General features: G+C 52.8%; 1 protein-coding gene across 1 annotated transcript in view; it reads right to left on the bottom strand.

Annotated features, from left to right (window-relative positions):
- The window catches only part of LOC118218698 (PRKC apoptosis WT1 regulator protein-like), a 30,584-nt gene that overhangs the window by 1,706 nt on the left and 12,343 nt on the right, over nucleotides 1-16,535 (bottom strand). Inside the window, exons 3-6 of the mRNA XM_035401317.1 lie at nucleotides 5,677-5,805; nucleotides 2,376-2,410; nucleotides 1,709-1,841; nucleotides 944-1,048 (exon numbers count right to left, since the gene is read on the bottom strand). Of these exons, the coding sequence (XP_035257208.1) occupies nucleotides 944-1,048; nucleotides 1,709-1,841; nucleotides 2,376-2,410; nucleotides 5,677-5,805 (402 nt within the window). The remainder of the gene's footprint in view (nucleotides 1-943; nucleotides 1,049-1,708; nucleotides 1,842-2,375; nucleotides 2,411-5,676; nucleotides 5,806-16,535) is intronic.

Genomic DNA, 16,535 nt, shown 5'->3' with positions numbered 1-16,535 from the left:
AAAATGAATGGTCCTTCATAAACACTGTTGAACGACTTCGTATGCAGTACTAAGAGCCTGAATAAGCACCACATAAATATTCATAAATGCTAATGTCAATAACAGCAAATAGGCACATCAGTGTGACATACCATGCAACACACACACACACACGTACACTTCTTTTGTTCGTTTGTTCCGGTCTTACGTATATTCCGATTATCTTTTAAAAGGGGAAGATCTGGCAGGAGACACAAAATGGAGGCTCGTGCCAGAGTCCCAGATCCTCTTAGCAGACTCCCCACCGACAGTGGAAGCAGCTTAATGGCGAGCAAATTGAACATTAGCAGCCCCCAATTAAGCCCCAGTGAGCGTTCCCCTCTGCCGTCGAGGCTCATCAGACCCCTAATCGCCGATATGACAGTGCTCATTTTCGCCTTCCTCCATCACCCGACCAAGCCAGCCAATCACAATTAGCCACGCTACGCTCGTCCAAAAAACTTTAGGGAAGGATTCCTTTTTTTTTTTTTTTTGGAAAATCGCATGTAAAAAAAAAAAAGACAGTTTCAGACAAGGGGTAGAGAAATGCTGCGGCGAAGGACTGGCGTGTTGCCAAGGACAACGTTTTAGAGGAAGAGCGATCCGGACCCGAGGAGAGGAAGCGTTTCGATAATCTGTGGCGGGGGTGCGGGGGGGGGGGAAGGCGAGGCTTTCAGCGGCTCTGGGGGGGAGGGGTGGGGGGGGGGGGGGACGTCAGCTATGCGACTTTGCCTCGAAACGCGCATCAGTCAGCTGGCTGTCAGCGAACTTAGCGCTGAAAATAAAGACACACACACACACACACACACACACACACACACACACACACACACACACACACACACACGCACACACACGCACACACGCACACACGCACACACACGCACACACACACATATTGCCAGGAGCTGGCTGCAGGCTTTACCCTGTTCAGCAGGTCGATCTCCTCCTTCAGCTTGGCTATCAGATCGTCTTTGTCCTGATGGGCACTCAGCAGGCGCGCGTTCTCCTGCCTCTCTTTGGCCAGCTCCTGCAGGGTCACACAACAACAACCAGCGCCCTCCGGTGAGCAACCAATCCAGCTACAGCCTGGGTCCCTTCAACAAGGGGTACTTAAAATACTGTAACAACGCCCTGGCCAGACTTCATATGCAATGACTATACATTTTTAACTTATGATGAGGGTTCCCTGTGTGCCTTCGAGTCTGGGTGGGGGTCCCTGGATTAGAAAAGTTTGGAAACCCCCCCTGAACTGGAATATTCAGAGAGGTTTTGTCCTTGAGTGAGAGCGAGAGAGAGAGTGAGAAAGAGCAAGAGAGAGAGAGAGCGAGTGAGTGAGTGAGTGTGTATGCGCGTGTGTGTGTGTGTGTGTGTGTGTGTGTGTGTGTTACATCAGCGTTTCCCCACAGAAATGAGCTTTGTGATTGCGGAGACACAGGGGGGTGGCATTTATGTGCAGCTCATAGGAATTTTCTAGAATGATGAATTTCTGAAGCCTGCAGTGTAAGTGATGGAGCAGGAAACGCTGCTGAGGGGTTCAGGGCTCAATGCTTTCAGGGAAGCGGTCGGGGTAAGAGCCGGACCTAGCTGAACCAGGAAGCAAGTCGCGTCCTTCTCTGCGAAGCGGCACGAGATTCCCCGAAGCGCGACGAAAGGCGCTATACAGGCGATCCCCCCCCCCCCCCCGTACCTTTTCCAGTTCCTCGATCCGCCTCTCCAGGCCACTCCCCCCCGCGGCGCCGGAATCCCTGCCGTGACGACCGTATCCCAGGCGATGCCTGCTGGCGCCACCCCCCTCCTCTTCGGAACCTGGAGCGCCCGCACTGCACAGGGCACACACACACAGAATCAGCACCACTATACAGTGTAGAAGTTAGTGTGCACACGCAAACACACACACACACACTCAGCATTAGCAGCACTACACAATGTAGATGCAGAAGTGCATGCACACACACACACACTGAGAGAGAGAGAGAGAGAGAGCTCTTCTGTCACAATCACACTCAAGTAAATGTGTTATTTACAACTTTCTTCACACAAGACAAATTTAGGCTGTCGTGGTTCGTGCAAATGGAGTTTTAGGAGTTCTCCAGAAAGAGATGCTCCTCACAGAGTTTTGCAAAACATATATCCAGACTAATATTAAGTCTGAGCAATGACTTGGATAAATTTAATACATTCCGGAAGCTTTCAGAACAGCCCAATCCCCTATAATCATAATGTGTGCCTTAGTCCGAAGCTTGTGCTACCTCTCTCTCTCTCTCTCTCTCTCTCGCCGTGTCCCGGGACAGAATCCCTCCACCCCCCCCCCCCCCCCCCCCACCCAGCCCGACCCCCCTTTGTGGAGTTCTTACCTTCTCTGGCGTCCCGGCGCGGCTCTTGGCGTTTCCTGAATCGGGAAGGAGGGGGAGAAATAACCCGGTTACTGGCCAGCGGGCGTGAAAGCCGTCGTAAGCAGCGTCGAATACTCGATCCGATTCGGTTTTAGGAAACAGAGAGGGGGAATTGGATTGAGACTGGATTTGGATTTAGGGGACTCTGACCCGTTTTGTAACCTGTAGCCCCCCCTCCCCCTTCCCAGCACTACAAGGTCGCCACGGTTTCCTTTGAACCAATCATCTCATTACGGAACATGAATCATCCAATTACCGCACTACAGCTGATTGCAGTAAGCCTGCGCCCACACACTGCCACCCACCACTCTTATCAGCGGTTAGGACAAACAAGTCATCAAATTAAAATCGGGGCTGATAAAATGGTGCACTTCAGGAGCTGGCTGAAAAAAAGGGTATTTCATTTTTTAACGGGGGGCATTGAAGCCTGGTATATGCGTTGACAACCTTGTGAATACTTTTTTGAGTTTCGTTTTTTTCTGTTTTGTTTTTTTAGCAGAACGTCAGACTTGGTAAAATTGTGATTCGGGTACGGGCGACTCCACCTCAGTCCTGAATGCTCCGTTCATCCAGCCCCAAACCGTGCGTGTGTGTGTGTGCGACACGTGCGTGTGTGTGTGTGTGTTTTTGCTTGAATGTGTGTGCGTGTGTGTGTGTGGGTGTGTGGGTGTGTGTACTGTAGGTGTGTGTGCGTGTGTGTGTGTGTGTCGGTGTGTATGTGTAGGGGTGTGTACTGTAGGTGTGTGTAGGTGTGTGTGTGTGTGTGTGTGTGTCGGTGTGTATGTGTAGGGGTGTGTACTGTAGGCGTGTATAGGTGTGTGTGCGTGTCTGTGTGTAGGTGTGTGTGTGTGTGTGAGTGTGTGTGTTTTTGTGTGTGTGCACGGCACAACCCCATCAACAATAAACTCCAAACTACCTCCAGACGGCCCTCTGCAGCCCCTCTCAGGTGATACAGCAATTCCTCAAAGAGACTCACGGACCAGAGTATCATAACTGTATCGGTTCAGCCGCGGCTATCAGCTCAAGCTCATAAGACCAGCCCACCAGCCTCCTCCTCCTCCTCCTCTCTCTCACAGTTACAGCCGAGAAGCATAAAACAACATTCCCGTGTCCAAAAAACCGTCAGCGCCCGGGAGCGTTCCTCTCTTTAAGGGAGCGCACGAGGCGCGGGTTCGAGGCCGCAACGCAGCCAGACGCGCGGGCTTTTATGGGGGCCCAACTGGGTGAAACGTTTTTTTTTTTTTCGCTGAAAGCCACATCCAAAGGCCCAGCGCTGGTTTTTTCCCAGCGCTGGGTTTGGACGCGACTTTAAAGCAAAAAAACACATTTCGCGCAGTTGGGGCCCCGTGAAAGCCTGCATATCGGGCTTTGTTACGACCCTGTGTTATTGTAACAGGCTTTGTGACCCCGAGGCGTAGGCCAGCTCCCTCCTCCTACCGTAACTCATCCTCCCCGACCCCCTCTATAGCACCTTTTTGATTTGATGTGATTTTATTTAGCGCAATTAAAATACAAAAAACAGAAACAGAGGAGACGCAAAAACGGTGAAATGGTGCAGGGAGAGGCAAGAAACCCCGAGGGGTTTATACATGGCCTCACCCTAAATAAAACGACAACTCGACAAAAACATACGAAACATACTTTTAACTGCTCCTAACTCCTGAGTAAGTGTCGTTTTCATTTGCTTTCAGAGTTTGTGGTTCCCAGCTGATGCTCGTTGGGGTGGTTTTGCTCGTGTAACGTAAGGTTTAAAAGGCGACAGGTTCTCGACGACGGAGTCCGTGCCTCTTGAACTCGCAACCCCTTGGAGTTCATTACTGAACTTCGCCCCCTGACCTGCACTCGCGTTTTCTTTGAATGCTCTGGTGTAAGACCGCGCGCTAAATTCCCGTTAAGTAAAGCAAAGTTAGTGTTAGTGTTAGTGTTAATCAGTTTAACCTTCAGGGTCCAAGTTGAACTATGCGGTTGTTCCCTGCCCTTGGACCGGTACTTCTCTCTAGGGGTTTCGTCATACTTGTTCCTGGTTGTGGTTATTACACTTTGTTGTACGTCGCTCTGGATAAGAGCGTCTGCCAAATGCCTGTAATGTAATGTAATGTAATGCAAAGATAGGAAACATCTAAGCCCGGAGGATGGCGGCAATGCTAAACTATTTTAAGATGGAAATCGCCAAGCCTGAACAGTGAATGAACCCGGGCGGTACCATCGCGCTCCAGGTCCTGGTTTTTGCAGGTACATGTTTTTTTTGGAATCCGCGTGCCTCCCGGCTGAAGTTGTTTTAAGCATTCCACGCCCGCCCCAGCCCCTAACAAAAAAAAAAATTAATAAATCTTTAGCTGAGATAACAGTGTCAGCAAGGCGTTTATGGATTCCACTGCTTTCTTACCCGGGTCAGCACATGAAGCGAGGCTGCGCAGGCCTTTTTTTCCCCCCCCCAACAGACACGACACGGCAGAGCTCCAAACGCACGCAGCGGACAGAAGCCGCTGGCTGGGGTTTCCTGAGGCTGCAGAAGGTGGAGGTGAGGTGTGTGTGTGTGTGTGTGTGCGTGTGTCTGAAATAAGGTTCAAACCATCGTATCACTTCAGTGGTGTGATGTAATGGTTGCAGAACTGAACTGGTACCCTTTGAGCGAGGTTCTTAACCTGAACTGTACAAACGAACCGTATGCAAATTCAGTATGCTCTGTAATTTTCCCTGGATAAGAGCGTCTGCTAAATGCAATGCAATTAAGATCCTGAGCCAGACAAGGGGAGGCTACGCCAAGCTGGCGAGCGTTATCAGGAGGCCTGTTTATAGTTCGAATGAGAAGTAAAAAATGTGACCCCCTGTGAATCGCGCTCTCTCTCCGAGGGCGTGTCTCCAGAAGGCTTGGGTGCTGCAGCAGGGAGCAGTGGAGAGCAGGACAGAGCCTGCCGGACCAGAGAGGACTCAGGCCCAAACTGGGACATTTACGAGCCGACTAAAACATGCATTTATCCCACTGAAGAGCAGGTTTTCTGGAATGTTTTTTTCAGCATTATAAGCCAGCGTTCTAGAACTTTATTGCTCCCAGCAGTGATTGTGACATCAGCATTAGAATGTTCAGTTCAGAACATTCTATTCAAATCTCACACAATAATAAGATATAGCAGAGAATGGTTGGTGATGATACAGGCCTATGATTACAACTGACAACACACAATCGGGGAAAATCGGGGGGGAAAAGTGCACAGAAAGCACAGGAAGGAAGTGATGCGTTTTAGGACAAGGCTCCGCCTACCTGAAAGAAGTGCGGCGCCGCGGGGTCGGGGGTCAGGGCCTCGTTCTGAGCCGTGTTGTGCTGCGTGAGCGCCTCCTCCCTCTTCCGCTCCTTCTCCCCGCCCTCGTCGTCCTCCAGCTCGTCCAGGCTCTGCGTGCAGGCCACACGGGAAACGTTAGCCTCCGCCATCACTTAGAAAATTAGGGTATAATCGCCCCGGGGCCCGTAGGGGATGCTGACACACCCCTCCGCTGAACGACGGGAAAAGCAGAAGAGCCTCGAGCATCGATCAATTATACATCGTTCTCATTATCTTTCATTGTTCGATTATCTTTGCTTTGTCATGCACAGTTTGCACACGGTACTTCTTGCAGCCTGCCACTGCAACAAAAATAACAAAAAAAAACAAAACTGTCTTTACTGTGCCGGCTCCCAAATAAAACTGGGCAGCTACCACATGTGAAAGGTAAAAATAACCTTAGAAGGGCAACGCAGGAATGAAAAAATGTCCTGGTACTTCCCTGCCAATGTGCGTATCAGCCTTGGGAAACAGAGCCAATATTCCCCTTCCCTCTAACAGGTTTCTGCCAGGCTAACAGCGCTCTTCTCCTCTATTCCTCAGGCCGGATCCCAACACGCTAGGGCTAGGCTAACAGCGCTCTGTCCCTCTATTCCTCAGGCCAGATCCCAACACGCTAGGGCTAGGCTAACGACGCTCTGTCCCTCTATTCCTCAGGCCGGATCCCAACACGCTAGGGCTAGGCTAACGACGCTCTGCCCCTCTATTCCTCAGGCCAGATCCCAACACGCTAGGGCTAGGCTAACAACGCTCTGTCCCTCTATTCCTCAGGCCGGATCCCAACACGCTAGGGCTAGGCTAACGATGCTCTGTCCCTCTATTCCTCAGGCCGGATCCCAACACGCTAGGGCTAGGCTAACGATGCTCTGTCCCTCTATTCCTCAGGCCAGATCCCAACACGCTAGGGCTAGGCTAACGACGCTCTGCCCCTCTATTCCTCAGGCCAGATCCCAACACGCTAGGGCTAGGCTAACAACGCTCTGTCCCTCTATTCCTCAGGCCGGATCCCAACACGCTAGGGCTAGGCTAACGATGCTCTGTCCCTCTATTCCTCAGGCCAGATCCCAACACGCTAGGGCTAGGCTAACAACGCTCTGTCCCTCTATTCCTCAGGCCGGATCCCAACACGCTAGGGCTAGGCTAACAACGCTCTGTCCCTCTATTCCTCAGGCCAGATCCCAACACGCTAGGGCTAGGCTAACAACGCTCTGTCCCTCTATTCCTCAGGCCGGATCCCAACACGCTAGGGCTAGGCTAACGACGCTCTGTCCCTCTATTCCTCAGGCCTAATCCCAACACGCTAGGGCTAGGCTAATGATGCTCTGTCCCTCTATTCCTTGAGCCTAATCTCAACACGCTACGGCTAGGCCAACGACAACTTTCCTTCCTCCAGGCCAGATTCTCACAGCTCCCCCCCCGGGGGCCTGACCGCAGGGGCGCATGCCGAGCGTCCCCGCGGACAGTAGCACAAACAGCCGCCCGAATTCCGTCGGGGCTGAGCGCTGAGACGTGGCGCCGACGGAAACGGCCAAAGCGGGCCTACTTAAACAGCCTCGCTGCGGTTCACTGCCGAACAGCCATCGAATCGGGCTTCCATCCACAAGCCCACAGAGAGCGCGGGAATAACAGCGAGAAATCAATCTCGGCTTTAATGGGCAGCTTTTTCTCAGCTCCAACAAAGTACATGTCATCTCTGTTGGACTCATACAACATTAGAGTTCAAATCTAACAGCGTTAGAGTTGAATAAACAACCACAACCGTTTTTTTCCTGTGTAACGTCGGCTAAAAACAACCGATGTAAAGTTAAGTTCAGTTAAGTTTAAGTTTATTTGTCATTCCTTCTCCTTACAGGTTATGCAAAAAAGCATGAGCAAAATATAGTGCCCCCAGGGCCACAGTGCAATACACGAAAACAGAACGTATGAAAACACTCCGGGTTTGAATTCTCAAACTTTACGAGCGCGCCGCGACAACAAACGATCATCGTTCTGCCATCGGCCGCCGGCTTCCCCTGAGCGCGGGTTCGACTGGAGCGAGCGCAGTCGCGCAGTCGCTCGTTTTCCGGACGACGGTTTTTATTCGAATGCGGGCGAATTCGCCGCCATTTATAGCGGGCGGGAAAAAACCATACCTCACATACATGCGGTACTATTCACTGATCCATTAAAGGTCGGTGAATACTTGGAACGCATTAATCTTCCCTGCTCAAACTGTTCAAAGCAATTGGTTTGGTCAAAACCATTTGAATACACTGTACGTTCAGTCACAAAACCTTTTAAAGAGCGGTCCGTATAGGTATATTTAAGCGTTAAGTGTATAGTCATTTTTATGGAAACTTCTAGAACTTTATTACAGACTCCATTCTACTCAAATATATTCTATATGATTGACAGCAAGGACAGGAGCCAGAATAAATGTAACAGAATGAATCACACTTTGTCATTAACAATGCAATGAATGCAATGAAACCCAGAAGCCATCCGACCTAACAAGACTAAACCGGACCACTACCAGTCAGGAGATCCCCGGGCCACGAGACCCCCCCTCGCAATTTCCAACAGAAGAAGCTGACTCAAGATCCCGGCTGCTTCCTGTTTACATTCTGCGCCACGCCCACACCCCCCCATCCCCCAACCCCCAACCCCCAACCCCCAAAGCCAACAAACCCATGGAACCCTGTTTACTTTAAGCCTGTGTGATTCCAGCGTCAGATACCCCGCTGGCTTTTCCCCTGAAGGACGTGGTCTTCACGAAATCCCCAGACGGGCTGGGTCTGTCCCAGGCTATTAAAGCTGAGAGCGCCAGTGCCGTCGTCCCCCTGACCTTCCGGAAACAAAATCCTCCTTTTTCTCATTTTAATGCGACGGACTGGCAACCCGTCTGCAGTGCAAGACAAGATAAAAGCGCTGTGATGCTTGGAATCTCGGGCCCGCCCCCTTCCAGAGCCTAATAACCCTACTGCCTCAGGACCAAAGATAAGAATCCACGTTACAGTACAATACCCTTTTACAAATGGACCCGCAGGTCTGTTCTGTTCTTCAAACCGCAGCATAAATAAATAAAAGGCTACCTCTACACAACAACATGCTATGAATAGCCCCTTTTTGGAGTGTCCATTCTATTGTGATTCCATTCAATTCGACGACAACAAAAAAACAACAACAAAAAGAAATGCAGTAGAGAATCCTTCCATTATGATGGCTCTTCAAAGCAGGGCTTGGTTGATTCCGGTCCGAATTTTGGGAAATGGCGCCAAAGCCGCTGGATTCCGCTAAGCTTCTGATGTGCCGCTGTCGCGCAGATATTTATACTATTACAGGCTCTTAACATCCTGCATGTTTCTAATCTAACAGGGATTGTTTGCTGGGAACACAGTTAATTGAGGGCAGTGGTAACCAGGCCTGTGTTCCTGGAGATCCACCGTCCTGTCGGTTCGGCCAATCGACGTGCAGCCGTCAGGCCTACCCCCCCTCAGGGTAGGGGGTAGTCAGCTTTTTCTTCTTTAAAAGCTTTCAGGAAAAAAAAATGCAGAACAAACTCTTAGCAGAGTAGCTCCAGCTTGTCAGAATTGCAGGTGAGGTTCCCTCGCTGGAAAAGGCAGGAGTAACGCAATCCGCATCTACAGAACCCACTCCTCAAACACAGCAACGAGCAACATCAAGGAGACACCGGATATTTATCCTACGATACCCACGATACCTATCAACCGTAAGTCAGTGGACGTTAGCAGCGGACGTTATCGGAGCCAAGGACCTCTATGCTCTGCCCCTCTATTCCTCAGGCTAGATCCCAACACGCTACAGCTAGGCTAACGATGCTCTGTCCCTCTATTCCTTGAGCCTAATCTTAGGCTCTTAGGCTCTACTCCTCAGGCCAGATCACAACAAGCTACGGTTAGGCTAACAACGCTCTTATGCTCTATCCCTCAGACTTGGCCAACGACAACAGATTCTCACAGCGCAAGCTTGTCTCCGGGCTTCTCTCCCGAGTGCTGTGTTTGGACGAATCAAACGGAAGGTTATAAGTGTGTTTCATTGCTCGCGGTCACGGCGGGCACGCGCCAGGTTGGCCGCTGGGTCGCCGAGGCGCAGGTGGCGAGCAGGCCCGTGTTCCGGAACCTTCTCCCCGGGGGGCCGGGGGGGGGGACCGGGCATGGCGCGCTCGCAGGGCTACGAGGGGCCAATCCCAAGCCAAGCGCTCCGCCCGCACCTCAGAAAGGTGGCTCTACGCTCGCTCGCCTTTTACTGGCTGCAGTAAGTTTAGCACTGGTGTTTAGTGCTGGTATTTAGCGCTGGTGCTTAGCGCTGGTGTTCAGCACTGGTGTTCAGCACCGGGAGAACGGGGGCGTGGGCGGTAGGATGCCATGCAAACGCAAGGCAGAGCGGACTGCTGCTGATTTGGGGGGGGGGGGGGGGGGGGTGAATTCTTTATTGGTTTTCACAGTTTTATGACAACGCTGCCTCCCACCTAGGAGCAAGGAGAATCGCTGCCCCACCCAAAGCAGAGAGAGAGAGAGAGAGAGAGAGAGAGAGAGAGAGGAAAAAGAGACAGGCAGAGAAAGAGAGAGGGACAAAAAAGAAAGAGACAGTGAGAAGACAGAGATAGATAGACAGAGAGAGAGATAGACAGAGGAGAGAAATGGACAGACAGAGAGAGAGAGAGAGAGAGGGAGGAAGGCAGACAGAGAGAGATGTTCAGCTTCTGCGTGTGCATGTGCGTGTCACTCCAAAAAAGCCTCAGTAAAAGGTGCAGTTTTGGAGCGGGGAGACGTGGAGAGCGAGAGAGAGCGAGAGAGAGAGAGGGGGTCCAGAGCGGTTTCGAGGCTGCGGTGGAATGTTTTCTCGGGCAGGGCAAATATCCACAGCTCCGGGGGCTCCACTTTCCCTTAAATGGAAGCCGTCGGCCCTCTGACCGCACACGCCTCCCCAGGCGCCCCGCGCCGCCCCGCCCCGCCTCGCCCGTCTCTCGCCGCCCCGCCGGCGGTCACCTGGCAACAGGGCGCGAGGAGAGCCAGGCCGAGGAGCGGCCTACGGGGCCCTCTCTCTCTCTGCTCGGCCCGCTTCTCCGGCGCGGAGAGAGAGAGAGAGCGGGCGACTTCCTGTTTTCCCCCGACGGCGCGCTCCCCTGAGGAGGGGGGCTCCGGCGATAAAGCGCGCGGTCGCCACGGATACCCGCGTCCGAGAGGCCGCAAGCAGAGCCGGCCAATCGCGGCCGAAGAGCCAGCCAATCGCAGCCAAGGAGCCAGCCAATCACAGCAAAAGAGCAAGCCAATTGCAGCCAAGGAGCCAGCCAATCACAGCACAGGAGCAAGCCAATCACAGCTAAGGAGCAAGCCAATCACAGCTAAGAGAGCTCTTCACTGACTTTACAAGAAGCCATACTTTATGGGTTCCAATCAGTTATAAAAGAAGGTATGACTGGGACGTCTGTGGCGACTCTGACAGGAAACAGGGTTCCGGATTCAGAACCGTTCCCGCCAAGAGACGCCGATCCTCTGGAACGAAGCGCGACCTCAAAAATCCACAGAGCGGCCAATCACGAGCTGCAAAAATTGCTTCCTTTTCCTTTTGCTTTTCAGTTTCGAGAAAAGGGCCGAGGTTTTGAGGTTTGTTTGTGAACACGCTGGAGCAATGCACCATGGGAATCGCAGGCTCTTTTTCTATGAAAGGGCCGCTGCCATCCAGGGGAATGAGGATCACAGAAGAGCCCGTTTGCAACAGGAACCGAAATGAGAAATGCTCTTTATTTACCGTTCTCTGAATTCCGAGTCCATGTTTTGTTCTCTTTAACCGGCAACTTCCACCGCTGCGAAGCCTAGGGCTCTTCGCTACCGTTCATTCAACGCAGTTTAATGCTCCTTACGGCAGACTGGTTCTTGTTTGTATAACTTTATTGTTCAACAGGGAGGGTGACAAGTTGTCAGAAGAGGCTTCGCTTCCGGTCTCTCTTGGGATTATGCCCAACTCCACCCCCCCCCCTCCCCCGCACTGCGATCCCTGACCTTTGCATTTGTGTTTGCTAGCCAGTCCAGGGTGAGAGTGCAAATAAAAGGCTGTATTGGGTATTTTTCTAACCGTCTCCCCCGCGGTAAAAAACTGAGTTAAGACCGTTCGAGCGGCAAACCAAACCCGTCGCTCGGCGGTGCGGGGGGGGGGTACGGCGGCCGGGCGTGGCGGGTTGGCGGTGTGGCGGGCCGAGCCGGCGGGCGCAGCCGGCCGGACGGGCGGGCGGTGCCAGGCTGGATCTCCGTGCGTTTGGGCACACGCCCCGGGTGAACAGGGCCCGCCGGGGCCCGGGTGCAGGTGCGTGCCGCTGGCGGGTTACTGTTTACGAGTCTGCTGTTCACACACACGCGTGTTTGACCAGGGAACAGTGTACACACGCTCTGCAAATGTGTGTGTGCGCACAATTAATGGGGGTGTGTGTGTGCACATAATGCACATGCACACACACACACAATGCAAACGTACGCGTACACACATACACACACATTCGTGCACGAATGTTTAAATAACATTTGAACAACGTTTAAATAACATTACCGGCCCGGAAGCGAATTCGAAGCGGAGGTCTCCGCGTAAACGCGCGGGCAAAAAAACGATGCAGCCGCAGCTGTAAAATAATAACCGCAACATCAAAAACCCCACTTCGGCTGGCGCAGACTCAGACTCGCGCGCGAGGAATGCACAGCCGCATCAGGCGAAGGGCAATCGGGCCTCGAACCCGCAGCCCTCCGCATTAAAAAGCCAAGCCACGGTAAAGCGACCCCCGCCAGGTCAGTGCGGGCTAGCGCTCCCACCGGCAGGCTCTCTGGCACCGCTTCAAAGGGCCATTTCAGCAGCGAGAGCCTCAGAACAAAACCTTTTTCCGGAACGAGTTCCTGTCTCCCAGGAAGCCAGCAGGTGCCGCAGCCTGTGCGCACGCCCGACCGAGCGAGCCACCGCAACGCGCCATCTCTCTAAAACGTAGAATCTTTTTTTTTTTTTTTTTTTTTTACACGAGGAACACCGGGCCAAGGGGGCAGCAGCCCAATACGCGCACGGACGTCTCCAGTAACGAACATCGCCGACGCGCAGCTAAAGACAAAGATCGCCAACGGCTGAGAGAAAACAGCTCCCGTCTCTGCTTCCCTAGTTTCCGGGTTTTAAGTTCCTTCGGTTAAACGGAGCCACGTGAAAGGGGCTAGCGGATTAGCTAGCGGCCCGGGCGGCGTTCGCGCTCGAACCCGCCACAGGCCTCGGGGTCTCCCAGCAACTGCGGTTTACACGAGGGGGGGAGGGGGGGGACGGCAGTGGGGCTCCTGGTCTAAGAGTCTTTTTTTTGGGGGGGGTGGGGTGGGGGCGGTTGGGGTGCAGATAAGGACAGCGCCACGTCTCCAGCTCTCGCAGGCACGCACAGGCCCGGACTGAATCAACACTTCCCCTAAGCTCTATTTACCCTGTCCCAGAATGAAGCCCAAATCCAAAGTTTTATTTATTTATTTTTTTTCCCCCTGCGCAAACACGGTTCAGCTATTCTGGCAATCTCTAAAATTAACACACTGAAACTTTGTTTGTGATAGGGGGAAAAAAAAGCCACAACATTTGCACTTACACGCAAAGGACACACAAAGAAGAAGCAGCGAGAGATAAACGTTCACCGGATGAAGGCTAGTCTTTTCTGGAGGCAAAAGGCAGCAGAAAGGCCCACAATTATCCCAGGGAAAGAATGCTGTGGTTTGAATGAGCTGGCGGCTTGTGGTTCGATCTTAAAGTCGGCTGTCGACACACGCTCCCCGTGCTTTAACAAGGGGAAGAGCGCGCACGCGTACGCACGAACGTCAGGGAGCCGATATGACCGGCTGAGCGCTACCGGGGAGGTCGGCCGGGAGATGGCCAGGTCAAAGGTCGGGGTTTAAACAGACTCCCGCTGGCTCGCTCCCTCCTGTGGGAGCGGCGCACCGCCGTCTCGCTGCCCCGGCCCGACGGATTGTTCGCGGACGCCGCGCCGCCCTGTTCCGGCGCGCTCTCTGTTCGGGGGTGCATCACGGGAGCTCTCAAACGATCGGACGACCCCTCCTTCCCTCAGCCCTCCAGAGCAGGGTTGCCAGGTTGCCAAAACTCCGCGATTAACGAGGAGTTGTCTCGTGAACATGTGGACGGACAAACACGCACAGCACAACACACACACACACACACAGATACTCTCTTTTTCTCTCGCTCACTCTCACACACGATCACACACACACACACACACACTCACACACAGATACCCTCTTTTTCTCTCGCTCATTCTCACACACGATCACACACACACACACACACACACACACACAGATACCCTCTTTTTCTGTCACTTTCTTTCTCTCACACACACGAGCACACACGCACGTGCACACACACACGCACATGCACACACACTGTACCGCTGTGTGCAAATACCAGTGGCATATAATACCGGAGCCTAGTGAAGCCTGTGGGCTGCAACACTGCTCATATCTGAGAGCTCGCGCACGTGTCTGCGGAATGATCCAGAAAAGCTGTCCCCCCGGCGGAAAGCAGCGCACCAACGTAACCTCCGCCTGTCTGAAGGCCGCCGCCGCCGCCAAAAACTCACGGGCCGCGGGGTCCGAAAACACGGCGGGGGGACAGCGCCACCGCCCGCCGCCCTTTCCGTTCCGTACGCATTCGGAGGGATCGGACGGGGAATCTCCAGCCGCCGCCTTTCGCCGCCGCAGTTTCCGAGGGAAACGAGTCGAGCGCCCGCGCGCCGCCGCCGCCGGGGTTCGGGACGCGATCCAAACCCACCCGGGTTCGCCGAAACGCCCGCTGACCTCCTCCGTGAACGCAACCCAGACACCGGCGACCCAAAACGGCGGTTTGAACCTCTGAAGACAGAACTTTCTTTTGTCCAAGAAACGTCAGCGCACATGTAATACACACACACACACACACACACACACACACACACACAGAGGCGCGCACGCACACACACACACAGACAGACACACACAGACAGACACACACACACACACACACACACACATTTGTCTCTGCCGCGTTAGCCCCGGGAGCAGGAAATACCACGGAGATATAAATGTAAAGAGAGCGCCTCTCTCCAGAGCGGTTTCTCAGGAATTCTCTCTCCGCGCGGAGGACAAACACGGGCGGCGGTGTTTGGACAGGAGGTCCGCGTGAGGAGAGAGAGGCACTCAGACAGGAGGGAAAACAAACTCGGTCTCTCAGTCTCTCTCTCTCTCTCTCTCTCTCTCCAGCTGCCTCTCCCAACGTGAACCAGCAGCTCAGAGCGTTCGGGGTCCTGGGGAACGAGGAGGAGGGTGGGGGGGGGTGGGGGTCTGCAGGAGGTCAGATCACCTCGAACGGACTCTGGTGCGGACCCCTCCCGCACACCAGCCCGGGGTTCGGCGACAGACGCATCGAGCGTCCCTCTTTTTCTCGGAGTTGGGAGAGTGAAATAGTTATTTTCCCGGCTGGTCTCACCGCTGCCTCTCAGTTTGGGAGGGAGCGGGCAGCTGATGCCCTGTGCAGTGCTTGGCTGAGCCTAAAGGGCGGCGCTAGCGAGCACCGAGGTACAGACCTACAGAGCGTAGGACCGGGACCGTGCTGTACGAGCGCGCTGGCATTTACATCCTTGCCCTCGCAACTTAATGAGCAAAAAAAAAAAAAAAAAAGACAATGAGAAGTGCACTAGCCAATCAGATTGCTTTCCCCACACTTTCCCCGTGTCCTTGAGCTGGGCCGCTTCGTCCTGATTGGCTCCAGCAGCAGAGTGTGTACACACTCGGGGCGAGAGCAATCATTGCTTGAGTTTGGCAGGAATGCATTTTTTTTTAAATGAACACCTTCCTCATATGACCCACTCTGGTATGCCAGATGTCTTTAAAGGGCATGCATTTTTTCAAGTGGAGTCAAAGAGCTGATTTTACAACACACTGCGGGTAATAAATATCATATCTGTTTATATATTCATATGTAGACAATTCAGGTCATTATTGGTATTTTTAGAACTTGTGTCGGATGTTGCCTGTATGTATTGGAGATCTGCACTGTGGCTGTAGGTTAACATAGTGAACTTGAGTGAAGTTACATATAAACTTGCTGGCCTGGGATGGCTGTTGGGAAGGTCCGGCCCTGCTGTTACTCAGAATGTGTAATAAACACAACTGCGACAAACACAGAATGTGTAATAAACACAACTGCGACAAACACAGAATGTGTTATAAACACAACTGCGACAAACACAGAATGTGTAATAAACACAACAGTGACAAACACAGAATGTGTAATAAACACAACCGCGACAAACACAGAATGTGTAATAAACACAACAGCGTCAAACACAGAATGTAGTGCTGTAACTGGATGCAGCAATGCATCCATCCATTATCTAACCCGGTTATTCCTGGTCAGGGTTGCGGGGGGTGCTGGTGCCTAACCCAGCATGCATTGGGTGAGAGGCCAGAACACACTCTGGACAGGTGGCCAGTCCATCGCAAGGCACACTCCCCATTCACTCACAGTGAACTGCCAAAACCCTGCATGCCATTTATAGGCTGTACTTCAATCAACTTCCATCCTTAGCTTTGACCATTTCCTTGAAGATGACAAAAAACAATTTAGCGATTAGGAGCCGTCAGGTAGGGTAACCCCGATGGGAAATATTGGGCCAACCCCAGCTTTGGGTCATACGGTAATGCTGCCACAATGGAGAACGCAAGACCACATCCCGCATCCCGTAAATAAGCTCTTCACCCCTCCCCCACTCACCGCAATATGAAAATAAATTTATAAAAGCGATATA

The sequence above is a fragment of the Anguilla anguilla genome, chromosome 19, assembly GCF_013347855.1.
Source record: "Anguilla anguilla isolate fAngAng1 chromosome 19, fAngAng1.pri, whole genome shotgun sequence".
NCBI classification, from domain to species: domain Eukaryota; kingdom Metazoa; phylum Chordata; class Actinopteri; order Anguilliformes; family Anguillidae; genus Anguilla; species Anguilla anguilla.
Note: the sequence above shows the minus strand (reverse complement) of the source record. Positions and strands in the feature narration are given on the sequence as shown.